The 24,810-nt window shown below is 41.7% G+C and overlaps 1 protein-coding gene across 1 annotated transcript in view; it reads left to right on the forward strand.

Moving 5' to 3' along the window:
* The window catches only part of CPA6 (carboxypeptidase A6), an 87,325-nt gene that overhangs the window by 58,740 nt on the left and 3,775 nt on the right, over positions 1–24,810 (forward strand). Inside the window, exons 6-9 of the mRNA XM_075742998.1 lie at positions 55–159; positions 14,499–14,609; positions 14,860–14,950; positions 19,652–19,854. Of these exons, the coding sequence (XP_075599113.1) occupies positions 55–159; positions 14,499–14,609; positions 14,860–14,950; positions 19,652–19,854 (510 nt within the window). The remainder of the gene's footprint in view (positions 1–54; positions 160–14,498; positions 14,610–14,859; positions 14,951–19,651; positions 19,855–24,810) is intronic.

Consider the following 24,810-nt stretch of genomic DNA (forward strand, 5'->3'; position numbering starts at 1 on the left):
TCTCACTAATGTCATGAGATCTATTGGTATTTCTATGAATATTCACACTTCAAGTTAGGTAAAAGATCACGGCCCTACAAGAAAGCTGTCTGGATAGACTGTGGGATTCATGCAAGAGAGTGGATTGGCCCTGCCTTTTGCCAGTGGTTCGTGAAAGAAGTAAGTGTTTAATGATTTACAGTCATGCAGTTCCTTCAGTTCGATAAACATCGTGGTTTTGCTATAACTGATCTAACATTATTAATAAGAACAATAACTAGCTTCTATACCACTTTTTTTTTTTTTTTTTTTTTTTTTTTTTTTTTTTTTTTGTAGAACACTAAGTGCTTGATAAATGAAGCTGATAGCAACAGCCAGACACAGCTAGGCACAGGACAAAAATATGCCAGACACATATTGGCAGAGATACAAAGTAGGATTTTATTCCAAGATCTAAAAATGTGGAGATTGTAATTCGGGTAATTGTCCAGGTAAATCAGTGCCAGTGTGTACTGCTTCAATCAGTTCAGCAATATCTTTGGTTTAAGGACTGAGATTAAGAAAGATGTTTCTCTTTTGTGCAATTCCATAGGAATAGGAAACTAAAATCATAGACAGATTTCACCCAAAATTATGGATTTCATATTCTCTGAATATCAAGCAGTTTCCCCAATGTTTCTTTGATCCTATCTTAATGGATTTATGCTTCGTTTATCTTTGATATCTAGTGTCCAGCCTTCATATCCATCCATTTGCCATTTTTCAAAGGATCAGAGAAATCAATGCAGTTGGAATTTTGTTTTCCACTTGTGCAGTACATCATTTCTTGTATATCAACATTTAATCTTCTCTAATTGTGGATTCACCTCAGATGCATGATATGTTTGCAGGATTTTGACATTTCCCCTTGACCAACAAACTTTTGTTCAAGAAGGGATATTGACTGCACAGTGGAGACTATTTTGCAATGCAATTTACAGAAGTCAAAGAAGGCTTCAAAAAATATGAACAGATGTGCTTTGAGTATTTTGCATACCCTTTTTTTGCTTAGAATAAGTGATGCAAAATCTTTGTTTGCAAGCTTCTTCCTATAAATGCACAATTTTCTCACTTCTCTCCTACCCCATCACTGTGGAATTCTACAATGCGTTAATATTTCCTGTGATTTAAAGGATCTACCTCTGATCTTTTGGGATCTCACCACTCAGCAGAAAGATCCTGGCCCCATACGTCATTTCGCAAGGGCCCTATAAGTAATTTCATGAGAGTAAAACTCTACATCATCAACACCCTAATGAATTAGCTGAGACAATCATATAACCATGTGTAACTTCCCTCCGAAGTCACAGCAGCATATAGGGCAAGTACAGAAATAATGAGGCCACTACAGTTTGGGTGAGCCTGTCAGCATGGCTGCTGCTGCATGGATAGGCTAAACCAGATCCAGGAGCTGACCTCCAGAGTTCAGTGTGCAATGATGGCGTGTCTTCCTATTAGGACTGCAGTTAGTATAAAGATGAACAAACTTGCAACTATTTCTGAACAGCTTTCCCACCCAGGAGAGCAGGCTGCAGTAAGGAAGGAAGATGTTTGGGACAGACAGGCACTGGTGGGAAAGCCTAGGGCTCAAGTGTGTCTTCCTTACCGAGATTTTCCCGTAAAGCACTACAATGTGGCAGCAAGGTAAAAATCACAAGGTTTCTCTGTGGAGCTCATGGCAGAATATAGCCTGTGTATGTGTATATAAAAACCTTCTGGTTGTTATTTGAGATCCTTGGTGAGTAGCTTGCTATTTAGACTGTTTTGCTAATGACATAAAAGCATTTTCCTAAATTAAAGAAAGTTTCTGCAGAGTTCCTTGGGACTACAAGAATGTACCACCTTTGTCTGCCCATCTCAGTCGTGCATTGCCTTTGTTCACAAATGACCTATACTTTCTTCTTTCCTTAGAGCAATATTTCAATCCAGCATTAAAGCAAAAAGCATCAGGATAAGAATACATTATGCTCACAGTCTCCATCGTTTTATTAAAAATGACTGGGAGAGGATGAGAGACAAGAGGATTAAATTGTTTGGTTTATGATATTGCCATTTTCATTAAATAAATTAGACATTTTTAGTAAGAACTCAGGGAAAACCAAAGGTCTCTCCATGCTTCAAACTCTGCAATTCTCTTTTGCTGGCAAGCTCCTCCCTTAAGCACCTCTGCAGCCCGGCAGCCCACTTTCCATCCTCCCTGGTGCCTATGGGCAGTTCTGAGAAAGGGCAGTCAGCTTGGAAACAGATTTTTCCTGGCATGTTTGTTGACTCTAAGGAATAGCACCACAAGCCCATTGATTTAAGGCAAGCAAAAGGAAATGTTGGATTTATGTGATGTTAGCTTCTTTTCCAGCAGGAACAGCATACACGCATCCCTTTGCTGTGCAGCCAGCCTGAAATATTTTATTGAGCTTTCACTTCACCCTGTGATCTGTGTCACTTGTTTTTATTGAAGTATCCATACTCTGGTGTACAACTAGGCTTTTCAAGTAATTTAGCTCAGAAAACAACCTCTACGTATGAATGTCACTTAAAATTCAAGCTCAAGACTGGGTGCTGCAAACTTGACCAGATATTCCCATCCAGCTTGGGAACCCTCGGTATCTTGCTTGCACCTCTGGAAGTGGCAGCTTCTGAGTGCCGGTGAATTTGCTGCAAGCAGTGGGAGACGCTGCTTCTCGTAGGGTAGAGGTGCCACTGAGCAACTGGCTGGTAGTGTGGCTTGCCAGGGTATGGGCAGTGGCTCCTCACGTTCTACAAAGCATCAGGGGTTGTTCAGCTGAGCAGGACCTGGCTCCCATCTATCTAGAAATACGAAGATGACTAAGGCAGATCACAGAACCACAGAAGGGTAGGGGTTGGAAAGGACCTCTGGAGATCATCTAGTCCAACCCCCCCTGCTAAAGCAGGATCACCTAGAGTAGGTTGCACAGGATCATGTCCAGATGGGTTTTGAATGTCTCCAGAGGAGGAGACTCCACCACCTCTCTGGGCAGCCTGTGCCAGTGCTCTGTCACCCTCAAAGTGAAGAAGTTTTTCCTCATATTGAGATGGAACTTCCTGTATTCCAGTTTGTGCCCATTGCCCCTTGTCCTGTCACTGTGCATCCACGCTTTAGATGTTTATAAGCATTGATGAGATCCCCTCTCAGTCTTCTCTTCTCCAGGCTAAATAGACCCAGCTCTCTCAGCCTTTCCCCATACAAAAGATGCTCCAGTCCCCTCATCATCTTTGTAGCCCTCCACTGGACTCTTTCCAGTAGTTCCCTGTCTTTCTTGAACTGGGGAGCCCAGAACTGGACACAATACTCCAGATGTGGCCTCACCAGGGCAGAGTAGAAAGGGAGGATAACCTCCCCTGACTGCTGGCCATGCTCTTCTCAGTGCACCCCAGGATACCATTGGCCTTCTTGGCCATGAGGGCACATTGCTGGGTGATCGAGAGCTTGTTGTCCACCAGGACTCCAAGGTCCTTCTCTGCAGAGCTGCTTCCCAGCAGGTCAACCCCTGACCTGTACTGGTGCTTAGGTTTATTCCTCCCTAGGTGCAGGTCCCTACACTTGCCCCTGTTGAATTTCATTAGGTTCCTCTCTGCCCAACTCTCTAGCCTGTCCACATCTCACTGAATGACAGTGCAGCCTTCTGGTATGTCGGCCACTCCTCCCAGTTTTGTATCGTCAGTGAATTTGCTGAGGGTACACTCTGTCCCCTCGTCCAGGTCATTGATGAATATGTTGAATAAGATTGGACCCAGTACTGACCCCTGGGGCACACCACTCGATACAGGCCTCCAGCTAGACTCTGTGCTGCTCATCACAACCAGATCAGACTTGGGAAATGAGGATGTAAGGCTAGAGCGTGGAAGGCAAGAGGCTGCCTGCTACACAGGCTTGTTCTGTATTTGGGCAAATACAATAGTCAGAGAAAAAGAACAGATGAACTAGAGAAAAAGGGAGAAAGATATAGGAGTAGAAGTTAAAAGTTAAAAGTGGAAAGAGAACGCACAGGAAAGAGTTTTGCATTATGTGATCATATAATTGAAAGTTCAAAACCAGCCTACTCACATTTTGAAACAAACAAAAGGAGAGCAAAGACTATTGTTTGGTTTGGGGGGGGTTAGGTTTTTTGTTTCATTTTTTGGTGTGGTTTTTTATTATAATCTACTCCAGGATGAGCTCTAGCCTTGGCTCTGTATTCCATAGGTCTGGTGTTAATAATGACGTCACTGTTTGTTTCTGTAGAAGGCGCCCCTGAGTGCCTGTAGTCTCTCAGCTAAAGATAATCAGATGTTCTACCAGGGTCAGTAATACTGGTGGCCTCTGACAAACCCTACCTCATGGTCATTGAATTTCAAGTCAAGAAAGGGGATGCCCTGTGCACACAGGATCAGAGCTTTAGGTACCAGCTAAAGAGCCACAGAGAAGTGTCTGCCCTGGCTCGTAGCAGAACACCAATTAGGTTGCAGTGGAGTCCCACCCAACTTCAAGCCTTACTCAGCTGGAAAGGGGTGGAAAAAAGGCCCTGACAGTGGAAATACTGAGACCTGCGGTGGAGCAGGGAAGCAAGAGGAACTGTAAAAGAAAACAGAACTGATTATGTGTGGACTACTTTGAAGGCAACCTGCAGAGATAAATTAACCTAATGTAACCCAGAATTTGTGTCCACAGCAAAAGATTTAGGGGGAAAAAAACCACAAACAAACAAGAAAGGTTTGTTAGCCTACATTTTTTAAAAGACTGCATGGGATCTAATCATACATTAAAATCTGTTAGTAAATATTACAAACTGGAAAGAACTCTATTATGTGTTATTACTTTGTAGAAAGCCGTAGACTCTAGAAACAAAAAATGTTTATTATACATAACATGTATTTATCCAAAATTAAATAGTCCTCATAGAAACAAAGAAGGAAAACCTATAGACTTTTTGCAAAAGTAAAATTATATATGTATATGTGTTAAATAAGAACATTTAACTCCTCTTCATTGGGTGTGCAATTGTAAGAGGAGAAGCAGAATTCAGATATCAAATTATCTAGACCTCAAATTTAGGATTTTACCATTGTTTTAAAAATCTGAAATATGGTTCACAGGCTGCTATTCAAATTAACATCAAAACTAGATTCCGTTTCATTTTTAGTGGAAGCAGATGAGGATTCCCATTACATCTGGTTCGACTTTCTTCCTTCTAATAAATGCTGCCATTTGATCCATGTCAATGATGTATAACCTTGAAATGTCATTCATCAACATTTTCAGAAAACAGCATACAGGAGATGTGACTTTAAGATACACTATTCTTTGTTTCTGATGCAGGAATTTTTATTTCAAGATTAGAAAATTCAAGAAATGTAATTAAAAACCTTAAAGAAGCAAGCGCTGATTGTACTTCTTGACAACATGCGCTAAGAATCCAACTGTAAGGGAAATGTCCATTAAGATCAAGTGCATCCCCCTAAGGGAGTGGCCTCATCAGGGCCTCAGATGAAGGTGCAAATAGCCTCACACTTTGGAAATGCAGTAACCTCCACCACCACTTTCTTCTCCCATCCTCAAAAGTGGGCCTTTTTTAGGAAAAAAGGAAAACTAACATATGTTGACCAGATTCAGTATATCTGCATCTGAAATGTGAACTGTGGCATGCTCTTCCTAGACTCCCTAAGCTTTTATATTTTTCAAATGTTTAAATCTTAAGGACTGTCCTCAAAATAATATTATTATTCTTTGAATGTGGGTCAGCTTACATTGCATTGCACATAGCCACTTTTCTTTAATGTGACACTATTGTGGGTTTTTTTCCCTGGATGAGCAGTGCTACCATCTGCTGTTTCTGGGACAAAACCTAGCCAATAGCTAAGATTTTTGCTGAAAAAGTGTTCAGAACTACTTCTGAGCTTTCTGGATTTGATCAAGGTCACGTGATAAGTGTAGTTCGGGCATTGACCTTGCTAGACTGCCCATGAATGTTCTCCCACTCCTACCCACAGGCCCACTGGAGAGGAGCTGTATAGTAGAAGAATCCAAATCTGTGCCTCTGAAGCCCTGCTCATCCTGCAGCACTGTATCATCCCTTAAAGATGGGCCATAATAGCTGTCTCATTTTAGAAGAATCCCAAATCTGAAAAGAATATCAGTATGCACTGTGTACTTTAATTCATGAGATGCGTGGCCGAAAGTCCGAATTCTGAAATGCGGCTGTTCTATGATCCAAATTATATGAGTTCTCAAATTATTCAAGATGATGGGTTTGTGCTTCATCATGCACCCAGGGAGCAGACAGGTAACCCCAGACAAAGTAGTTAAAGGCTGGGGGCAGATTTTTAAATTTTTTTTTTAAATGCTAACATTGGTTTTGATTGCTGCCAAACCCAGGCCTGAATCCTATCTTTTCACTCCATAATAATGAGCTAAGAGAGACACACAGATTGTCCAAGATGCAAAATGGCAACACCTGCCCCCACTATTCTGAGCTCGAGACTGAGTCACCTTGTGGGATGCATATGGGATGCATACTGCCAATTAGCCAGCCATTAGGCTCAGGAACCAGGCCCCAGAGACCAGTCTTTACCAGGAATTTTGCAGGGTTCCAGAGCTCAGATTCTTCCTTAGGAATGTTTATGAAGTGCTTGACTGTAAAGACAGGATACCTAAAATACCAGCACATACGCAGATACAGAACTGAATAAGGACAACAGTGCGATCGATGCAGGTCCAAGCAGGAGACCCAGACAGCGCCTGTGTTGAAAAGGGTTGGCTCTTCTTCTGCACCGTGCAGGCTATGTGGTCAGAAGGCCATAAAGCTGTAAGTATTCCTACTTTAAGATCTGCTGAAAGCCAGTGTAGCACTTATACTCATTCTGCAAAATTCCATAGGCCGTGTCCTGATGGACAAAACATCTGCAATATGCTGCATCAACAGTCAGAGCAGCACTCAGTCATCCATTCCAGTGCTAAAGGCCACACTGTCAGGAAAACAGCTTCTCGTTCTGGATCATTTCTGGGTCTTGCTGAGCTCCATCAAAACTGGTAATCTTTTAGGAGTCAAGAAATTTATTTCCCCTTGCTATCCATAACTACCAGAGCCTCAAAATACTGGCTGATTATGAAATTTCACCCACTTCAGAAATAGTCTGATCTTGTAGGTGTGTAAGATATAGTTATGTGAAGCAACACACTAATGTTTGTTAAAAATTATACGCTTGACCTATCACTTGTCAGACTTAAGTCTTTTGAACAGGTACAGCTGAAATGCCACGTTCCCACAATCCAGGATTTCAGACTAATATTGATTTAAAGGATGCTCATTACACCTGTATTAAGTTATTATTTGAGACAATGTAGTTAGTTCACCACCACACCACCCCCCATGATAGGCTTTCCATCTCCATTTTTTTGAGTTCTCCAAGCAGAAATTTTGAATCATAGCAGAAAGAAAGCAAGCACCTGACTACCTCTCCCTGTAAGCCATACATTTATGCCACTCCTGTTCCTGGGGACAGATACACCGCTGTTCTTAACATATCTTTGAGTGCTGGCTCTCAGAAACCTGAAGAGCTTTTGAAATAATTTGAAATAATTCTGAAGTGAATCAGAGGCATGCAAGGCCAAAACAAACACTGTACCTGTAGCTTTTTCCTTTCACTCTTCCTTAGCTGGAGACTTTCCTTCTTTCCAAGGTCTGTTCCCTTCAGCTAAAGCTCTTCAGCTGATGTTGGTTTGACTTGAAATTTTTTGTTGCTCTTTAAACCATTGCATCTTCTTGCTCTATGAAATCTTCCTATTTGAGTTTTCCTCCTGTTCATCAATTTTTAGTTCACCCTTGTTTTAGGAAGGCCAGAAGCTTCTAAGGGCTGTATCTTGGCTCTCTGCAGCCTTCTTCACAGCTGCCAGTGATGATGGCATCATGAAGACTGGGCCTTTTTCACCTTGAAGCACCAGTCACCTGCTGATGAATCTCTCCACAAACACTCTGCAGCTCTTTCCGTAAATGGAATACAATCATTGGAGCTTAATTTTTATTGTTTGCCAGACTCTAGTCTCCCCAGCTGTCTTTTTAGTTATCTAACCTCAGAAAAAAATTGACTTCTCTAAGTGCTCCCTATATATCCATTATCTGGAGGAAAACTCCATCTGTTTCATCCTGCAGCATCTATATTTGAAACACTCAGCCTTACTTATCTTTAGCTAACTCATTCTTCTCTGTCAGGAGCTTCTGCCTGAGATGCCATTTGTTTTTTCTGCATCAGAGAGATCACCTCTTCCAGCCTCTTCACTCAGTACTTCATTCATCAGCCTTTCAACAGCAGGAGACACTGGTGCAAATGCAAAACCTGTTTTATCGTCATGATTTTTTCATTCTCCAAATGCTGTTCCTGCCATTTGAAGTTTCTGTGTGGTAATCACACCTATGCATATGTAGTTTCTACTTCTACTCAACATCTTCCTTCCGCTCCGCAGCTGGTTCAATTCTGAATGAGTTCAGTCATTTCGGCAGTCAGCTTATATCCCATTTTGCTCTGAGTGTCTGCATCTCTCCAGCACATCCTTGCTACTGAAAACAGAAGTTACTAATGTGCACCACTTCTGAGAGGAAGGAAAATAAAAGCAGCAGTGAACACTACCAGCAAGAGTTTCCCGGACTGGGCCCTCAGTTGTGATCTTTTTTTTTTTTTTTTTTTTTTTAATGGATAAAATCTAAGCCAATGCCAAAAAAGATGGAGTGCAGTACCATGGTATCACCACAATGAGGCATGTGATGCATTGATTTTAAAGCAGCTGTGGCAAACCATTTTTATACTGTGCAGTATTCCTTTCTTTTTTGGTCCATGGTGGATTTTCCCAGGTTCTATTCACAGTAAGACAGTTTAGAGAAGGTGCTTTCCTTTGCTGTGACATCTTTATGATGGCAAAAACCCCAGTTAAAATGGTTTCCAATTTTCCTCTTCTGAAAGGAAATAAGTACTGCATTATTTCTCTTGCGCACTTTCAACTACTCAGCTGCATCTTCCTGCCTACCCATGACCTTAAGAAGGTAAAATTTGTTTTCATTTTGCTTGAAGCTATTAATTTTTCACAATGTGAATACAACTTGATAAAATAAAGGTAACCCTGCAGCTGTGTTGTGCCTACACTAGGAATTCTTCAATGAAACTTGCTAGTGCAAACTCCTATTAAGTAAGTATTAATCATTAGGACATTGAAATTCTACGCTGTGAGGTCTTTTAAGCTGTTGGGTATGTTCTTCTTCAAGGCATGAAGAGAATTCACATTGTTGCTCCAACATATTACTTGCCCTAGGGAAGAAATTCTGCTTTATATTTTATCAGTCCACTCCTGTATGGTGATGCTGAGTAATTAGGGCCTCAGTAAAACTACTGATATGCAGAAACACTACTGAGCATGAGAAAGGACTGTGAAAGAAAATTCTGTGCATTGGACAATTTAGTTGCTTCAGAAATGGAATTACAAGCAATAATTTGTATCTTAATTATTTAACTGTGTCTCAACAATTTAATTAAACAGTGTATTGAAGTGAGTTCTGTTGGATTGCCCTCAATATATACTACCCTGGACCAACATAACTAGGATGTAAAATTCAAGAATTACATTTTTCTCTGGTAGACATCTCGGGGGGGTCTCCACCAACTTGGTGGGCTTTAGTTTCATACAATTATTAGTAGAAAAATTTGTGTTGCCCCTTTCAGAATATTCACAGTGCTTCAGATTAATTCAGGTCTTTCTTTTCCCTGCTAGGTAGTCCTTAACTTATTTGGGACCTATGAGGCTTTTTTGGTAGTACCTCTCTGAGTGGAACCAAGAAGTTGTGTCTCCTATATCCACTAAGATTTGTGTAACTCTATTCAGCTTCTTCCCCACAAGATCTTGCATTTGCTTGGGTGGTCTTAGCCTTGCACAAACTTCCTGGAACTGCTGTTTGCTTCTCTAATATGTCAATCATGCCGTCATCCCTCTTCCTCTTCTCTGCTTCAGCATCTTCTCCATTTGCATCCTTAAGTACCAACATAAGCAAGCCTTTGAGATCATTCCTGCAGCTCCTTCTTTTCAGACTCTTTTTATGGGCTCTCTTCTGAGTGTTGCAGAGTAGTTGCAGCACACTGTCATCTTTCTCAGTTGTTTTTGGGTTCCTCCTGTAGGACATGCTCACAAAGAGGAAGGAAAATTTTGCTTGGTGGAAAATAATAAATCAAGCTTCAGCCTTGAAAATCTGACTCTTTGTTTTAAGTCATTTGTTTTTAGACACTCAGTTGTCTTACCCTTAATAACAGGCGTACCACTCTGTGATTTTAGTGTCAAAGCAGGACACTAGCAGTAAAAGGGAAAGTGGAGATAATAAGATGTACTGCTTCCAAGTACAGAGAAAGAGCAAACTACTAACTTGCCAAACTGATAAACTGGCGATGAAGGCCCAAATGGCAGATCACAGTGTCACCCGGCTGAAGTGTAAAATATATAGACAATAGTAAAACATTGTATGTTACCATCAGAAAGGATGCTTTAACTGATATCATAATAATTGCATGGAACAGTTAATCCTGTTTTGTCGGAAGCGGTTTTATGTGATTTCTGAAAGCACAGCAATGGACTCAATTCCCTGTGCTAAAATAGTAACGGTTTAATTCAGTGTGATTGTTTGATTCAAAACCAGAAACAACAAAAGCTGATTGTTATCTTAAATTTGATAACAATTTGCTGTCCCACAATTAATTATTATTAAGCTCAACTGCAATTTCAGAGTTTCAACCATGTCTCCTTGCTTGTCCTTCTCAGTCATCCCCTTATTTTACAAAAAGCCCAACTGCGTCCTAAATCCATTTTAAACTCTTGTTTTCTATTGCCTTGGCAGTTTACAGTATAGCTCTTTTGTTCACTTTGTCCCCCAAATTAAATTTTCTATGGACCAGATCCTCATCCGGCTGAAGCTGGCATAGCTCTATCAACAACCACCACGCTGCTGATCCAGATGATCGAGCCCCCTCCTATTAATCATTGGTCCTTTCCCCCATCCTCCAGGCAGATTGCTTGCACGGTGTTGGCAGGGTTCCTGTATCATCTGTTCATTCACTAATAACGCTATTCAGCATTTATTGGGCCAGTCTGGCACTCCGCATACTCAGCAGCAAAGCTGCTATTGATTGCATGATGGGGAAGCAGAATCAAGCCGTATGAAGTCGTATTACTCTGTATTCTGAGAGCTCTGGGCAAACTACAATGCATTTAATTCACTACTGGTTTATATTCATCTTGCTTGTGTCATAGTAAAGAGAAAATGTTGCAACACTGCTGGGGGTGGGGGTGGTTCGCATGATCATTGTTTGGAGGATTTGAGAGTCATGTCACAAAAGGCAAGTTGTGGGCTTTGCTCCAGCAAGGACACACCTTAGTAACTGTAAGGCACATTGCCAAAGAACTCCCTGTTAAGGGAGGTAAGATGATACACTCTGTGTTGCTGGATCACATATTATCAAATAAAATTGCCACATAAAAACAGTATGAAGAACAAAATATTTTCAGCAGAAGGAATGAATATGATCCCACTTACTCCAGGTTACACCATCTACACTCTTGCTTTCCATGAATATGAAAGCCGCACAAGCTCTATTCCATTTTAAATGAAATGGTACTCTAAAAAGTGTAACAAATTGTTAAGATAAACCATATATGCTTTAAAGAACAGAACTCAGTGACGTATTTGGCTCTAAATCAACTTTAAGATTTAAAATTTTGAAGAGTATTACTGGGAACTATAATGCTTTCCAAGGTCTCTCATGTCAAAGACAGCAGACATTAAAATAATACAGAGCAGCTTTAAAAAATGAAAGGGTGCTTGACATTTTGCTATCCATGTTTGCTTTTGGTTTTCAAATAGTGGTGTTTTTACCTAACAAGAAAAATATATTCTTCACTGGATTGAAAACATATTGAACATTAAAAAATATTAATTCAAATATTTTCATTATGTCATTTTTTACAAATTTGGAAAGGTTCTGAAAAATTTGCAAAACTCATCCATGCAATTTTTAAGGAGGGTATTACCTTTAATTATCTGTAGTCATTATAAGGAGATGATTTTAAAAGTGTGTTAAAGAGTTTAATCTTATAGCATTGCAGTTTAAAATACAGTATATAACACTGCAGTGTAACAAACTGCATAATTACGGATGTAACTGACAGCAAAAGAATGGCATACATAAATACAGATACAAACAAATACGTCAATCTCCTTATCACTGATATCTAAATATCCACCAAGGAGACACAACCTGAGCTTAAATTGTTAATACTGTCTAAAAAGAGAAAAAGTCAAGGAAGTGGGGTTGCGGTGCCTTATTTCCTCCCCAACCAAGTTACTTCTCCCTGAAATAAGCATGATAAAATTACTGCTTTTCCTTGACTCACATTTTGGAGCACGCCTTGGTTCTGTTTTCACTGTAAGAACAGTCTTACAGATTTAACATCCATACTTATCATATAGGCTCTTAATCCGGTGAAGATTTAAGTGCAGGGCTAGCTTAATGCACAGAGTAGCCCTAGTTACTTCAGTATGTGTTTTCTGCATGTGGAACATGAGTGAAACACAGCCCTTGTTTTCATGGCCATTATTTCTGAGTAACCATTTCTTTCTGTCCTGACAAAATTACTTTTTGCTATAGCTGCAGTTCCCTGAATGCCAATATTTTTTATCCAAATGTATTTGTAGCCTTGATGTGGCTTCCTAATACGAGTACATTGAATTTAAATGCTATACCGTTCCAGCTAAGAACCTTGGGGGAATTTCTGGCACGTGGGCCAGGGGACCTGTGACCTCTGCATTGGCAAGGGACTTTTTCTTAGGCAGCCCACGGCTCCAACAGGCTTCCCCTCAAAAGCTCACTGCCATCCTCTTCTCCCCTACGATAACCCTACCCTCTTTTGGCATCTCATCCCACCCTGCGGTGCTCCACACCATGCTGTCCCAGCTGCTGGCGAAGTTTCATTACAATCTGTGCTGTGCCCCCTCCATTGCTCGCCTTCCCCTCCTCTTGCCTGGCTGAAACAGAAGAGGAGCTCGGTGTGGAGTAGCACCGGGCGACTTGGTGGCTTTGCAAAGGGATGTCGTGCCACTTTGGATCTGCAAGGGAGGCTGAAGGACCTGCACGGGCAGAGCACTGCTGGGAGGAAAGCTGAGGCTAGGTGAGGAGAAAGCGCTGCACGACAGAGAGGTGGTTAATGAACAGCTTACAAAAAGCATTCAGAAGTCTCGCTAGGCCCTCAGTAAAGACAAAAAATGTTCTAACTCCTCCATGAGGAATTTTCAGTCCCAACATGTCCAATTGTATGGGTATTTCTTAAGGGTATTGCACAAAAAGCATTCGTCAGCTCCAGTGGCAGCTTCAATAACCCAAACAGCTGCACGGTTAGGAGCCCAGAAGTATCAAATTCCTGTACTCCACACTGTTCCCTGGCATTTGTCAATTGAAAAGCTTTTAGCTTAGTTTATTTCTGAGCAAACATTTCCCTTTGTCCCCCCAAACACATGTTACTTCTTGGATCTGGAGGGCCAGAAATACTGCAGAGCAGAAGGCTGTAATCACTGCAGCGGGAGGAGGAGGAGCCAGCCTCAGGCATCCCTCTGAACCCAGCGTCAGCATGATACACTTTCCACCTGACAGGTGAAACACTTGATTCCTCACCTCACAGAATCAAGACTTAAACTTTAAGGATGCAAGTTTGATGCCCACCTATGACAAGGGACAGGTTTTGCTGCAGCATGTGGAGTCCAAGCTTCCTGAAACTGGTAAAGGAGCATGTCCGGTACTAGCAAACAGAACTGCTGAGGAGCCTCTGGTTTGCTGCATTTTTCTAAGATGTAGAATGGAAAAAAAATTACTTTCCCTACCTAGACTTCCTCTACTAACCTTTATGTTTGAGGTTCTCCAAAAGTAGGGGGGTTTCTAAATTATAAAGGAATAAGCTGCCTGTATTGATTATTGTGCATATAGTAAATTACTTTGAATACAACAAAAGCTTGTGTAATGTGAGCCTTAAACGCTTTAAGACATGCTCTGACCTCACCAAATCATCACCTGGTGGAAACAACAGCACTCCATTGTCTTACAGGAGCTAAACTCATTTCCTCAACTAAGGATCTATTCCACTGACTTTTAGCTCCTACAGCAAGAAACACTTTGTATGCATTTGCTTTTCTGTAATGTGAGTTGTATTTTCCTGGCTATTGGAAGTAACAGAGAAGCAGAGAGAATGGGGTCTTTTGAACACCATTTTCACATGTTCACATGCCACCTTTAATCACATTTGCAGGAAGATCTCAGGGTTTCAAGTACAGGTCCAAGGATGTCAGTGGTGCTGTGAGATCAGGTCTCTGTACTGCCAAAGGCAACGTGAATCTCTTAGCCTGTCACACTACTTAATTGGGAAATTATTTTTACTATGGAAACTACTTTCTTTGGCTTTTCTGCTTTAGGCTCTTCAGACATACCAGACCGATCCTGCCATGAGAAAGATGCTAACTCAGCTGTATTTCTATATCATGCCTGTATTTAATGTGGATGGATATCATTTTAGCTGGACAAATGTAAGTAGTATCAGTAATATTATTCAAAAAATTGTTCAGACAGGAAAGACCGAATGGTTGTTACATCATTCAAAGGTGACTTTCTGTATAATCTGGTCCATCACTTTGTGGCACACAAAATGGAAGTAAATTACACCCGTTAAAATGGAATAATAAATATGTTTACCAGGGTTGGTTCGTTATGTGTACAAATAGATTTTTGCCAAAATATAGCAATGTTGCCATTTAACTATTTTATAACTTATGTTAGGATCGATTTTGGAGAAAAACAAGATCAAAGAACACAAGGTTTCGGTGTCACGGTGTTGATGCTAATCGCAACTGGAAAGTGAAATGGTGTGGTAAGTCTGGAGATACTTTGGTCCACCAGTTCAGATTACCCTTGTAATTAATTATCCAACAGATTAAGTGGGTTAGGTCACATCTATTGTGAAGCATTCTCTTTTCCATAGTTAAAGTTGAAGCTACTTTCACATAAAGTCACAAGCCAGGGCACAAATTTTCCTTCTAGCTTCTAAAAAAATAAAAGTCCTGAACTTTGGAAAAATACATTTTATCACAAGTAAGAAGTTTTCATAGCGACTGTGGCAAAAGTAAAAAAAAAACAAAAAACCAAAAAAAACCCCAAAAAACCCTGCACATACAACTATTCTGTATTTCTGCAATCATATAAATAATTTCAAGCACAGTACTGAGCTAGGTCAATCATATTTCAGAATTTACCTGACTACAGCTTTAGGAAACATTTCAAACTTAATTTTATTTAATTTGTCATTTCTCTGAAATGGCTTTAGCTTTGGAAATGTCATACTTGCTTTGTTGGCCTCAGAGAAGTGCCTGAGAATATTTTAAGGCCATTATTATTAGCAATTTAATAAAGAAAGAAGGTGCTTATATATGCATGGACATCCAGTTTTAAACTCCCAGCACTTCTGTAAATACTTTCATAAAAATTGACCTCAATTTTTCATAGAGAATGCAGCAGTAATGAAATACTAGCAGAAGATTTAGAATGAATCCACTGAAGAAGAAATGGTATTTTATTAAATCTTACAGCAAAGACGGTGCAACTCTCACACAGGAGTAAGCAGCCATACAAGTTCTGGTGCAGCAGAAAGTAATAGCACCTTGTTGTGAAATATGGCGAGAGAGATGACACAGATCTAGATCTAGGTATATCCCTGGTTTTTCTGCTGACCTGCTCTCCCGTCTTGAGCAACTTCCTTCACCCCTCTGTGCAGCTGACTTCTCCTCCATCTGCCTTGCTTATTTACATTATAAACTTGTAAAACAGAAATTGTGTTTGCATAGCGCTAGCGCAACAGCCCGCCCTTCAGCCCATCCCTCTTCCACTGGAAGTCTCTAGACGTTTCCACAATACTCCGATTGCTTGCAGTAGGAGTAAGGACTGTACAGTCTGGCTTGCGGCGATTGGATTCTTCACGCAGATTTTTGAGAACTGTAAGGATAAAAGTGAGCGTGAATAATCTGCCTAGGGCGATTACAAATGAGGTGAGAGTGAACAGACAAGTACATTCAATACAGTATGGATGTATGAAATATGCTTCCAATTTTTTTCAACTCTACTCGCGGTAAGGAGAGGACTGACACAGAGGCAGTTACAGAAACCCTATGTTAGCTGAGATTCCCTCCACGACAGAAGATAGTCCCAGGGCTGCTATCACCATCTTTAAGGCAATTCTATGCTGCAAAAATAATGTTAAAATGAACCAAAGACCTGCATCGCTATCACCATATTTTACTTAAGTGTGTAAGTCACAACTGCAAGTATTTTGGGGACTTAAATTTACTGTTCAGAAGATAGCCACCAGTGTAATTGGAATGAACAGTTCTCTTGCAAAGTCCCCAAAGCCATAGTATAGGTACCTATCAGTGCAACATTAATACTCACACAGTGCATTTTCTTTCTAGTGCTAATGAATCTTTGTTGGGTTCAAATCACTCTGCTCCTCCCTCTCCTTGCTCCCCAGCCACCGTACTAAAGCACACTTTTTTACTCAGTCCTGAAAATGTTTGCTTAGTTTTCAGTAAAAAACATTTTTTCTACACTGAGTGATACTATAACAAAACACAGACACATTGTGTGTTGTAATCCACTGCTTGTTGCATTTCTCCCCTGCACTGAACATTAAAGACAGGTCCTCACCCCAAGCTTAAAAAAGAAAAATTCATTCAAGGATGCTCGTCATCCCACCAAGCACATGCTCTGCTTCCCTCACTGGACCCCAAACTCCATCTGATTCTCTGTTTTGTTGGAGAATAAAGAGCTCTTTCATGAACTGGGCAGACTGGTGCTCAGAAGATCCTCACCTGGCGCCCCATATTCTCATTAATCTGACACTAAATGAGGCAGGGAAGAATCTAGATCATATCACACTTTGAGGCTTGTATAATCATGGTGTGTTTAACATTTAATACCATGTATGCTTGCTTGTAAAAACCCTTTTCTTTCAGTTCAGTAGCACTTGCAGTTTGCAGACAAGGCTTGAACTTCACCGTGGGGCTTCCAGGCAAGTCTGTTGTGGCAGAACCCAGCCCCAGCAAAGCTGCTGAATGCTAGCTGCAGTTAGCTACTTGGTAAAGATAACACAGTATCCCTTCTGCTTTCCTCTTCCCTTCTGGTGTAGGACTTTGATGTAAGCTTTATGATGTTGCTTCTATATTCTCTACAGCCTGAGAAAAGGGCTATATCACCAATTGTGGTAGATTTTGCTTTGCAGCGCCCTGTGCCCAAAATAGTCCACAGAAATTGCACACAGACCCAGGTGAATACTGACAGCAAGATCACTGGGTAGAAATGCTCCTTGCTATATATATTTATGTGCAATAACTAGCACAATGGTTTAATGTTCTTGAAATAGCAACGTTAAAGCCAATAATGAGGTAATTAGAATGAAATTATGTCATAGGCCAAATCCAGTTAAAGGGGTTGCATCTGAAGCCCCCAAGAGAACAGCAGTGGGAGTTAAAATTTCCAGTGCATCCCAATTTCCAGTGCACCCCATTGCTCACTGAGGACAGTTCCTCATACTGGCAGAAGAAGCGGCTGCAAGGAAGTTTGAGAATCATGCTCCAGATAGTCCATGCTCCCAGCCTGCCTTCTGTACCAAAGGATTGGTTTTATCAGTCTCTGCACACATTTCCTTTGCACATTTGATCTGATGGTGTATGTTGGAGGATACTTGTCCTCTCCCGGTATGCTATCAGGTACAAAAATAAGGCAGCATGGTGACATTTTATGCAATTCCATTTTCTTCTCATGACTGTAATCCAGAAATTTCACAGGAGATGATACGTACTGTATCATTTTTTTCATTCTTGTGTTACTTTAAAAGAACTTCCAGTGTGAATACTGAGGATATCCTTACATTATCCAAGGCCACTTTTTACTACCAGCCAGCTTCACTTACGGAAAAGCATTAATTACAGCTGGGATTGCAAATGGCTCACAACAGTAGGCTGGACAGTTTAGAGAGGTTTTTTTCTTCACTGAAAGTCACTAAACTGAGTCATACTTTACCATTGGGTTATTTTACCATTAGCTTGTAGGATTCTGCTGTTTATTAACAGTGATGTCCATTTTCATGATTCAGTATGCAACACTGTTACAGGAGATGAAGTATCCATAAAATAAGCAAAGGCTCCAGAGGCTCTGTTAAATAGCTCTCCTTTAGCTATATTATCTGCCAAGACTTCGAGGCAGTGCTCTTGGGATTTGGATGAGTTGGTGGCCATCTGTTCTGCAGGGAGGAGACCGTCTGCCCTCTATATAACCCTTCCATATTCACTGCAATCTAAGCACTAATACCTTTTGAAATCCCCACCTGTGGCCATTGAATGGTAGCCTCAATTTTTGTATTACAAATGAAGCTGCAGCATGAAATTCTTCCACTTTTTTTGGCATTAGGTTGATTGCATAACCCTGGTTTAGCTCATATTATTATGCCTTCTCACACACTGCTCTCTTCTTATTATTTGAAGATGGCAGTACTTACTATACAAAGGAAAGCTAATAAAACACTGCTTTTGTAAGTCCCTGATGACACTAGGGAATGTCACAAACAAACTATTCTTATTCTGTGGGTCAGTGTAAAACATGTGGCATTTTGAAATCACAGTGGATAAAAGAGCGGAGTGGATTTGCATAAATATTTTTCTTTCAGACCCAGGCCCTGAGCTGTAAATGAGACGGTGGCTTACATCCAGAATTGTTAAATGATAAAGAAGCCACTACCACATCTCCTTTTCTGAGTTTCATCTTTCAGTACCTCATGGGATATTACATGCAGGCTACACTTCTGCAGCTTACTGCCACCTGAGCAGGTTGACGTGGTGAAAGATATCCTCACAACTGAACCCCTGCCCCAAACCTGAAGGAAAAATAAGCCCTGTGCAAACTGAGGTGATATCTATTTTAGCTAACTGAGCAATCATCCTATGCGGCTTGTCATTTTTTCCCAAAGGTTTGAAAGAGCAAAAATAGGCAGTAGTCAGGGACTATTCTCATGTTTTAAACCAGTCTCTAAGATAGTGCCTGCTGAGGTTATCTACCTAGCATTGTAACCATCACTGTAGTAGCTAGTACGTTAAAATGCTCTTAAAGCTAGATTTGTCTTGGCAGTGACTAGTGAAAGAGGTATAGCACTCTGATTTCAAATAGACCAACTGAGACCCTTCAATAGTTTTAATACTGGAATGCTATCATAAAATGTGCCCCTCATATGGAAAGCCGGGGAAGAAAATACAATGAAGTCAGGGTCTCCTTTTTCTGTTGGGTTAAAAATACATCCCCTGAGGAGAACTGCATGTAGTTGGCCAATTGGCAACTTGGTGTGTCTACTAGATAATGGAGCAGATTGCTGTACTGAGGTCCCACTGGCTCATGCCCATCAGTTACAAGAAAGCAATTTGTTTATTCCTTTTCACACTTTTACATGCAGGCCCTCGCAGGCTAAGCCAGAAGTTGATCCTTAGAAATTCTCCATGATTGCTTCCCATCAACTTTCTCTTTCAATCTCTAGATGAAGGTGCTTCATTTCACCCATGCGATGACACCTACTGTGGTCCCTTTCCTGAGTCTGAGCCTGAAGTAAAGGCTGTCGCTCATTTTCTCCGCAAACATCGGAAACAAATAAAAGCCTATTTGTCCTTCCACGCATACGCACAGATGCTGCTGTACCCTTACTCTTACAAATATGCAACTATTCCAAACTTCGGCTGTGTGGTAAGTACATTAAAGCTTGGGAGAATATGCTTCCCTGTATAGTATTGTTTGGTATGTTTTGTTTTGAGAGGACACTTGTTTCTTCAATACTTTGCACATACTTTAATATTGAGTGGTATTTATTCTAGATCAGCTTGCAATCGCATTTCCGGTTATATAACCTTAATTCAAAGCGAGTCAGCGGTAATTCGATTAAAATGGCATAGTGCCTTCCATCCATCGGTCCCTTTAAATTACTTTATAGGATAAATCCCTGGGTTTTAATTATAGTTATTATCATTTTATTTAATTAACCGTAATGGGAATTATGTAGTTAAGTCCTTGGGCATCTAGATGAAATTCTGTCCCTTCATGCTCAGAACTTAAACACTGGAAGCACAAAGAAGATCATCTTTATGAACAAAATAAAATTGAAATGGCTTATATTTATCAATTAGAGGAGAAATCTCACAGATTTCACCAAAGGTAAAGCTTGTATTGCTCTGTGTATCATCCTGCTCAGACATAGTGGTTTTACCCCTTTAAGACAAGCAGTTAATTAACATCAGGTGATTTAGAGTTTTGTCTGTTAGAAGAATAAAATAATAAGAGTACAGGTTTTGATGCAAGCCTATTGATTTACAAATATGTACATTTCATGTATTCCATGCTCATCTGAATGCAGAACTATTCCCTCCGCTCACAGTTTGAGGTCTGTTTTTAGCCAGCCTCCTGGACATAAACCCCTCCTGATTTCTGTTATGGAAATATGGCTCAAGCTTCACTTTCTGTTTGCTCCTTCACACAGACACACATTGTACCAACCAGTAGCAAACCCCTTTCTTTCACCCTCAGTCCTCAGTAAAATGACATTGTCCATGTATCTCCCATTTTGGCCTTGAAAGTTGCAGTGACATTAAACTTGCTAGTTTAAGCTAGTTTACTCCAAAAGGAGCTTAACTGCCCCTTAGATTTATCCTGTGCAGAATAAATGATGTTGTTAGTCCTGGAGCTTTGCTGAAGTTTTGCTCAGCTGCCCTCTGAGGAGGCTGAGCAGCACTCCAAAAACTGAACTCACTTTGTGGGTTAATTTCTGTTAAGACACTTAATTTCAGCACCTACTAAAAATTCTCCTGTCTGATGTCATTCTTGCGAAACAGAGCAAATTAGAATTTAACTAAGCAGCCAGAGAAGTTAAAAATATGAGACTTGTAGGGACTGGCCACCCAACCTTGCATTGACTGCAAATAAATCCATGAGCCTTCTTTTTATTCTACCTTCTCCACCCTCTTTTGGGGCATGGAAAAAGGAAAAAAATGAGTTCCCTGAGTGAATTGGTGACTGTTACTTACCAAAAAACATAGACTGGGAATTTAAAACCACAAGATTTCTTTCCTTTGAAGATCAGCAGGTGCAAGCACATTTTTTTAAGGACAGACAAGACAGCAGAAATTAAAGACATGGTATTAGGAAGAATGAGCATCGGCTCTGCAAGAAGATGACTGTTGGGTATCTTGATGAAAATACCCAGAGTAATGTAAGGCAATAGCAGGAAATTCATTGTAAGGAGAAGGAGTATCTGAGAGTTTTCCACATACCAGTAAATCTTCAGTTTGTGTTGGTTTTGCTGCTCGAGGGCTATTTCCATTCTGAGACAGGGAGTAACTGCCCCTCAGCGCACACACTCTACCTTTCCATCCACAGCTTTTAGACCAAAGGAACCCAGTTTTTAATGAGTAGTAGATGTTCCCCAGCTTTGTGAGACCTTGGATCAGGCTTCTCATCAGAGGGAGTGGAACACAGACCTAAAAGGACAAAGACAGACACTGTTTTAGACAACAGCCCTGGACAAATGGAAGCCAAATCCCAATTCTAAATATTTTGCCAGTATTTGAACTCTATAATTCTTTCTATTGCAGTGGGTCAGAAAGAACAGGGAGGTCAGAATAAGAAACTGAAGTAATTTCCTGTTATTTAGAAAGCTCATTATAGGGATCATAGTGAAAATGAATGGAATACTGTTGCTTATTTATTTTATTTTTGTTTTTTAGTATTTGCCTACAGCCAAAGGCTCCATCCCCTGTGTGGTGGGTTGACCCTGGCTGAGGGCCAGGTGCCCACCAGAGCCGCTCTATCACTCCCCTGCTTCTCTAGACAGGGGAGAAAAGGTATAACTAAAAGCTTGTGGGTTGAGATAAGGACAGGGAGAGATCATTCTCTAATTATCATCACGAGCAAAACAGACCGAACTTAGAGAGGGAATTCATCTGATTTATTACTAAGCAAAACAGAGTAGAGGAATGAGAAATAAAACCAAATCTTAAAACACCTCCCCCCACCCCTCCCATCTTCCCGGGCTCAACTTCACTCCCGGCTTCAACCTCCGCCCCCCTCAGCGGCACAGGGGGACGGGGAGTGGGGGTTATGGTCAGTTCATCACGTGGTGTTTCTGCCGCTTCTTCATCCTCAGGGGGAGGACTCCTCTCATCGTTCCCCTGCTCCAGCGTGGGGTCCCTCTCACGGGAGACAGTCCTTCACAACCTTCTCCAACGTGAGTCTCCTCCACGGGGTGCAGACCTTCAGGAGCAAACTGCTCCAGCGTGGGTCCCCCACAGGGTCACAAGTCCTGTCAGCAAACCTGCTCTGGCGTGGGCTCCTCTCTCCACGGGGCCACAGGTCCTGCCAGGAACTTGCTCCAGCACGGGCTTCCCATGGGGTCACAGCCTCCTTCAGGTGTCTCCACCTGCTCCAGTGTGGGATCCTCCACGGGCTGCAGGTGGGATCTCTACACCCCCTCATCCTTCCTCCATGGGCTGCAGGGGGACAGCCTGCTTCACCATGGTCTTCACCACGGGCTGCAGGGGAATCTTGCTCCGGTGCCTGGAGCACCTCCTCCCCCTCCTTCTTCACTGACCTTGGTGTCTGCAGATGTTCTTACATCTTCTCACTCCTCTCTCTGGCTGCAAAAACGCTCTCTAACTGTTTTTTCTCTTTCTTAAATATGTTATCCCAGAGGCGCTGATTGGCTTGGCCTTGGCCAGCGGCGGGTCCGTCTTGGAGCCGGCTGGCATTGGCTCTATCAGACACAGGGGTAGCTTCTAGCAGCTTCTCACAGAAGCCACCCCTGTAGCCCCCCCCCCCCGCTACCAAAACCTTGCCACGCAAAACCAACACACCCTGGTGGCTCCAAAATGAATAGCCTTGAAGTGTCTAAAATGGTGACTTAGGCTGAGTTTTCAGATTCTCCAGTTCTCTTGGAGAATTACAGTGAGCTGAAAAGCAGCAGATCTCTATTTCCTGATGATGATGGAAGAAGCTTTGTTGGTTTACATGGGCTGTGTACAGTGGACAACTGTAGGACTCCACGTGCATAGCAGATAAATAACATTTGGTGCTAACAGGGGGCCGCAATTAATCCTGAGCAGAAGAAAGGATGTTTCTGTCTGGCTCATATCATTCTAGTGAGCTGTCAGTTACTATTTCGATTAAAGTGTTCAATTATTCAGAGTGGCTTTGAAACTGGAGAGCTGTGTACTGATCACAATATGCATATTCTGTTCTAATTTAGGCACAACTCTCTTATTAACACTCTCTTGAAATCTGTTCTTTTAAGATACTTAAAATGAAAGTGCACTTTTAGATTGAAAAAAACCAGCAGAAACATTCATCCACCTCAAGAGTTTTAAATTTCATCTACTTTTCATCCCTTTTCTTCCTGTACAGTCATTTGCTTCAGCGTTTGCAGTGACTTTATATGGCACAACTGAATCTGTGAATGTCTTTGTAAACATCTGGTAATTTTATGTGAACCTTTCTCCTTGAGGATGTTCAAAGACCGGTTGCCCAGATCTATTCAGGATCCGAGCTGCATGGTATGATGCAGTTGAGAACTGTCCCATTCTTTGGCCACATAACAGTGGAAGCAAGCAGCACTCCTCAAGGCTAAGAGCATCAAGCTGACAGTGCCCAGGGACACCTGCCTACGTGGTGGATGTGGACTTGAGTCACTCCCAGGCTGGCCTTCAGACAGTTGCTGCCTCTGCACAGAACCCAGTACTGTTGTGCTGTTTTTAAATGGGCATTGCCAAACTATTTCTTCAGAAAGATTTCAACAGAGCTTGCTTCTGTTGCCTCATTGCTGAACAATGAATAACTAACTCATGCATGGGGAGTCTTCTCCTTTGTGGCTATGTTCTCCTTTCCATGACACATTTACCAGGACATTGCTCTCCACCTATCTCAGCCCTGGCGCTCGCTCCCCTGGTGTCAGGCCTGTTGTCAGGCCTGTTGTCAGGCCATCCCAGCCCCACACCGCAGCCCCGGGGTTGGTAAGTGCCAGGCACAGCTTCTTGCCAAATTTCTGTTGAGGAACTGAGGCTGGTACTTGGGGCTTCAGTGCAGGCATCAGACAACAGCCCCGGGCTGCAACTGGAGCTCCCCACTCCCCAGAGCCCTGCAAGGCCCCACTGCCACCGCCGTGGCCTCACACCGCCACCTTGCCACCCCGACGGGGTCCGACACCTCTGACCCCGTCATGGATCTTGTGTGTCATGACTCACAGAAGTTGAGGCATCTGTAAAAGGAAGAAGAGTCCCAAGTGACATCACTTCTCTGAGACCTCCTCCCTCCTCCTCATCTTTGGTGTTAGGGTGAGTCAAGGTTACCACTCTGCACCGGCTGGCAACCACATCCCAACCCAGCAGAAGTTCCCAGCAATATTGACTTCAGCAGTCCCTGCCTCCACACATGCTCTCATGAAGGTGGCAAGAGGAAGAGAAGGGGCAAGGTGAACATGTCAGTCTCTGGCACTATCATCATCCCTGTGCTGAGAAACAAACAATCTAGTTATGCCTCATAGATTTTTATAATGGAGTAAAAAAGTGCTCTTCCATTTGCTAAGAGCAGTTCTTGGTGTAAAATAAATACTCCAAAGTACTACTTGCTGGCCAGTAAGTGAAAATGAACTTTTTTTTTTTT

Source organism: Balearica regulorum, chromosome 2 (genome assembly GCF_011004875.1).
Source record: "Balearica regulorum gibbericeps isolate bBalReg1 chromosome 2, bBalReg1.pri, whole genome shotgun sequence".
Lineage (NCBI taxonomy): Eukaryota > Metazoa > Chordata > Aves > Gruiformes > Gruidae > Balearica > Balearica regulorum.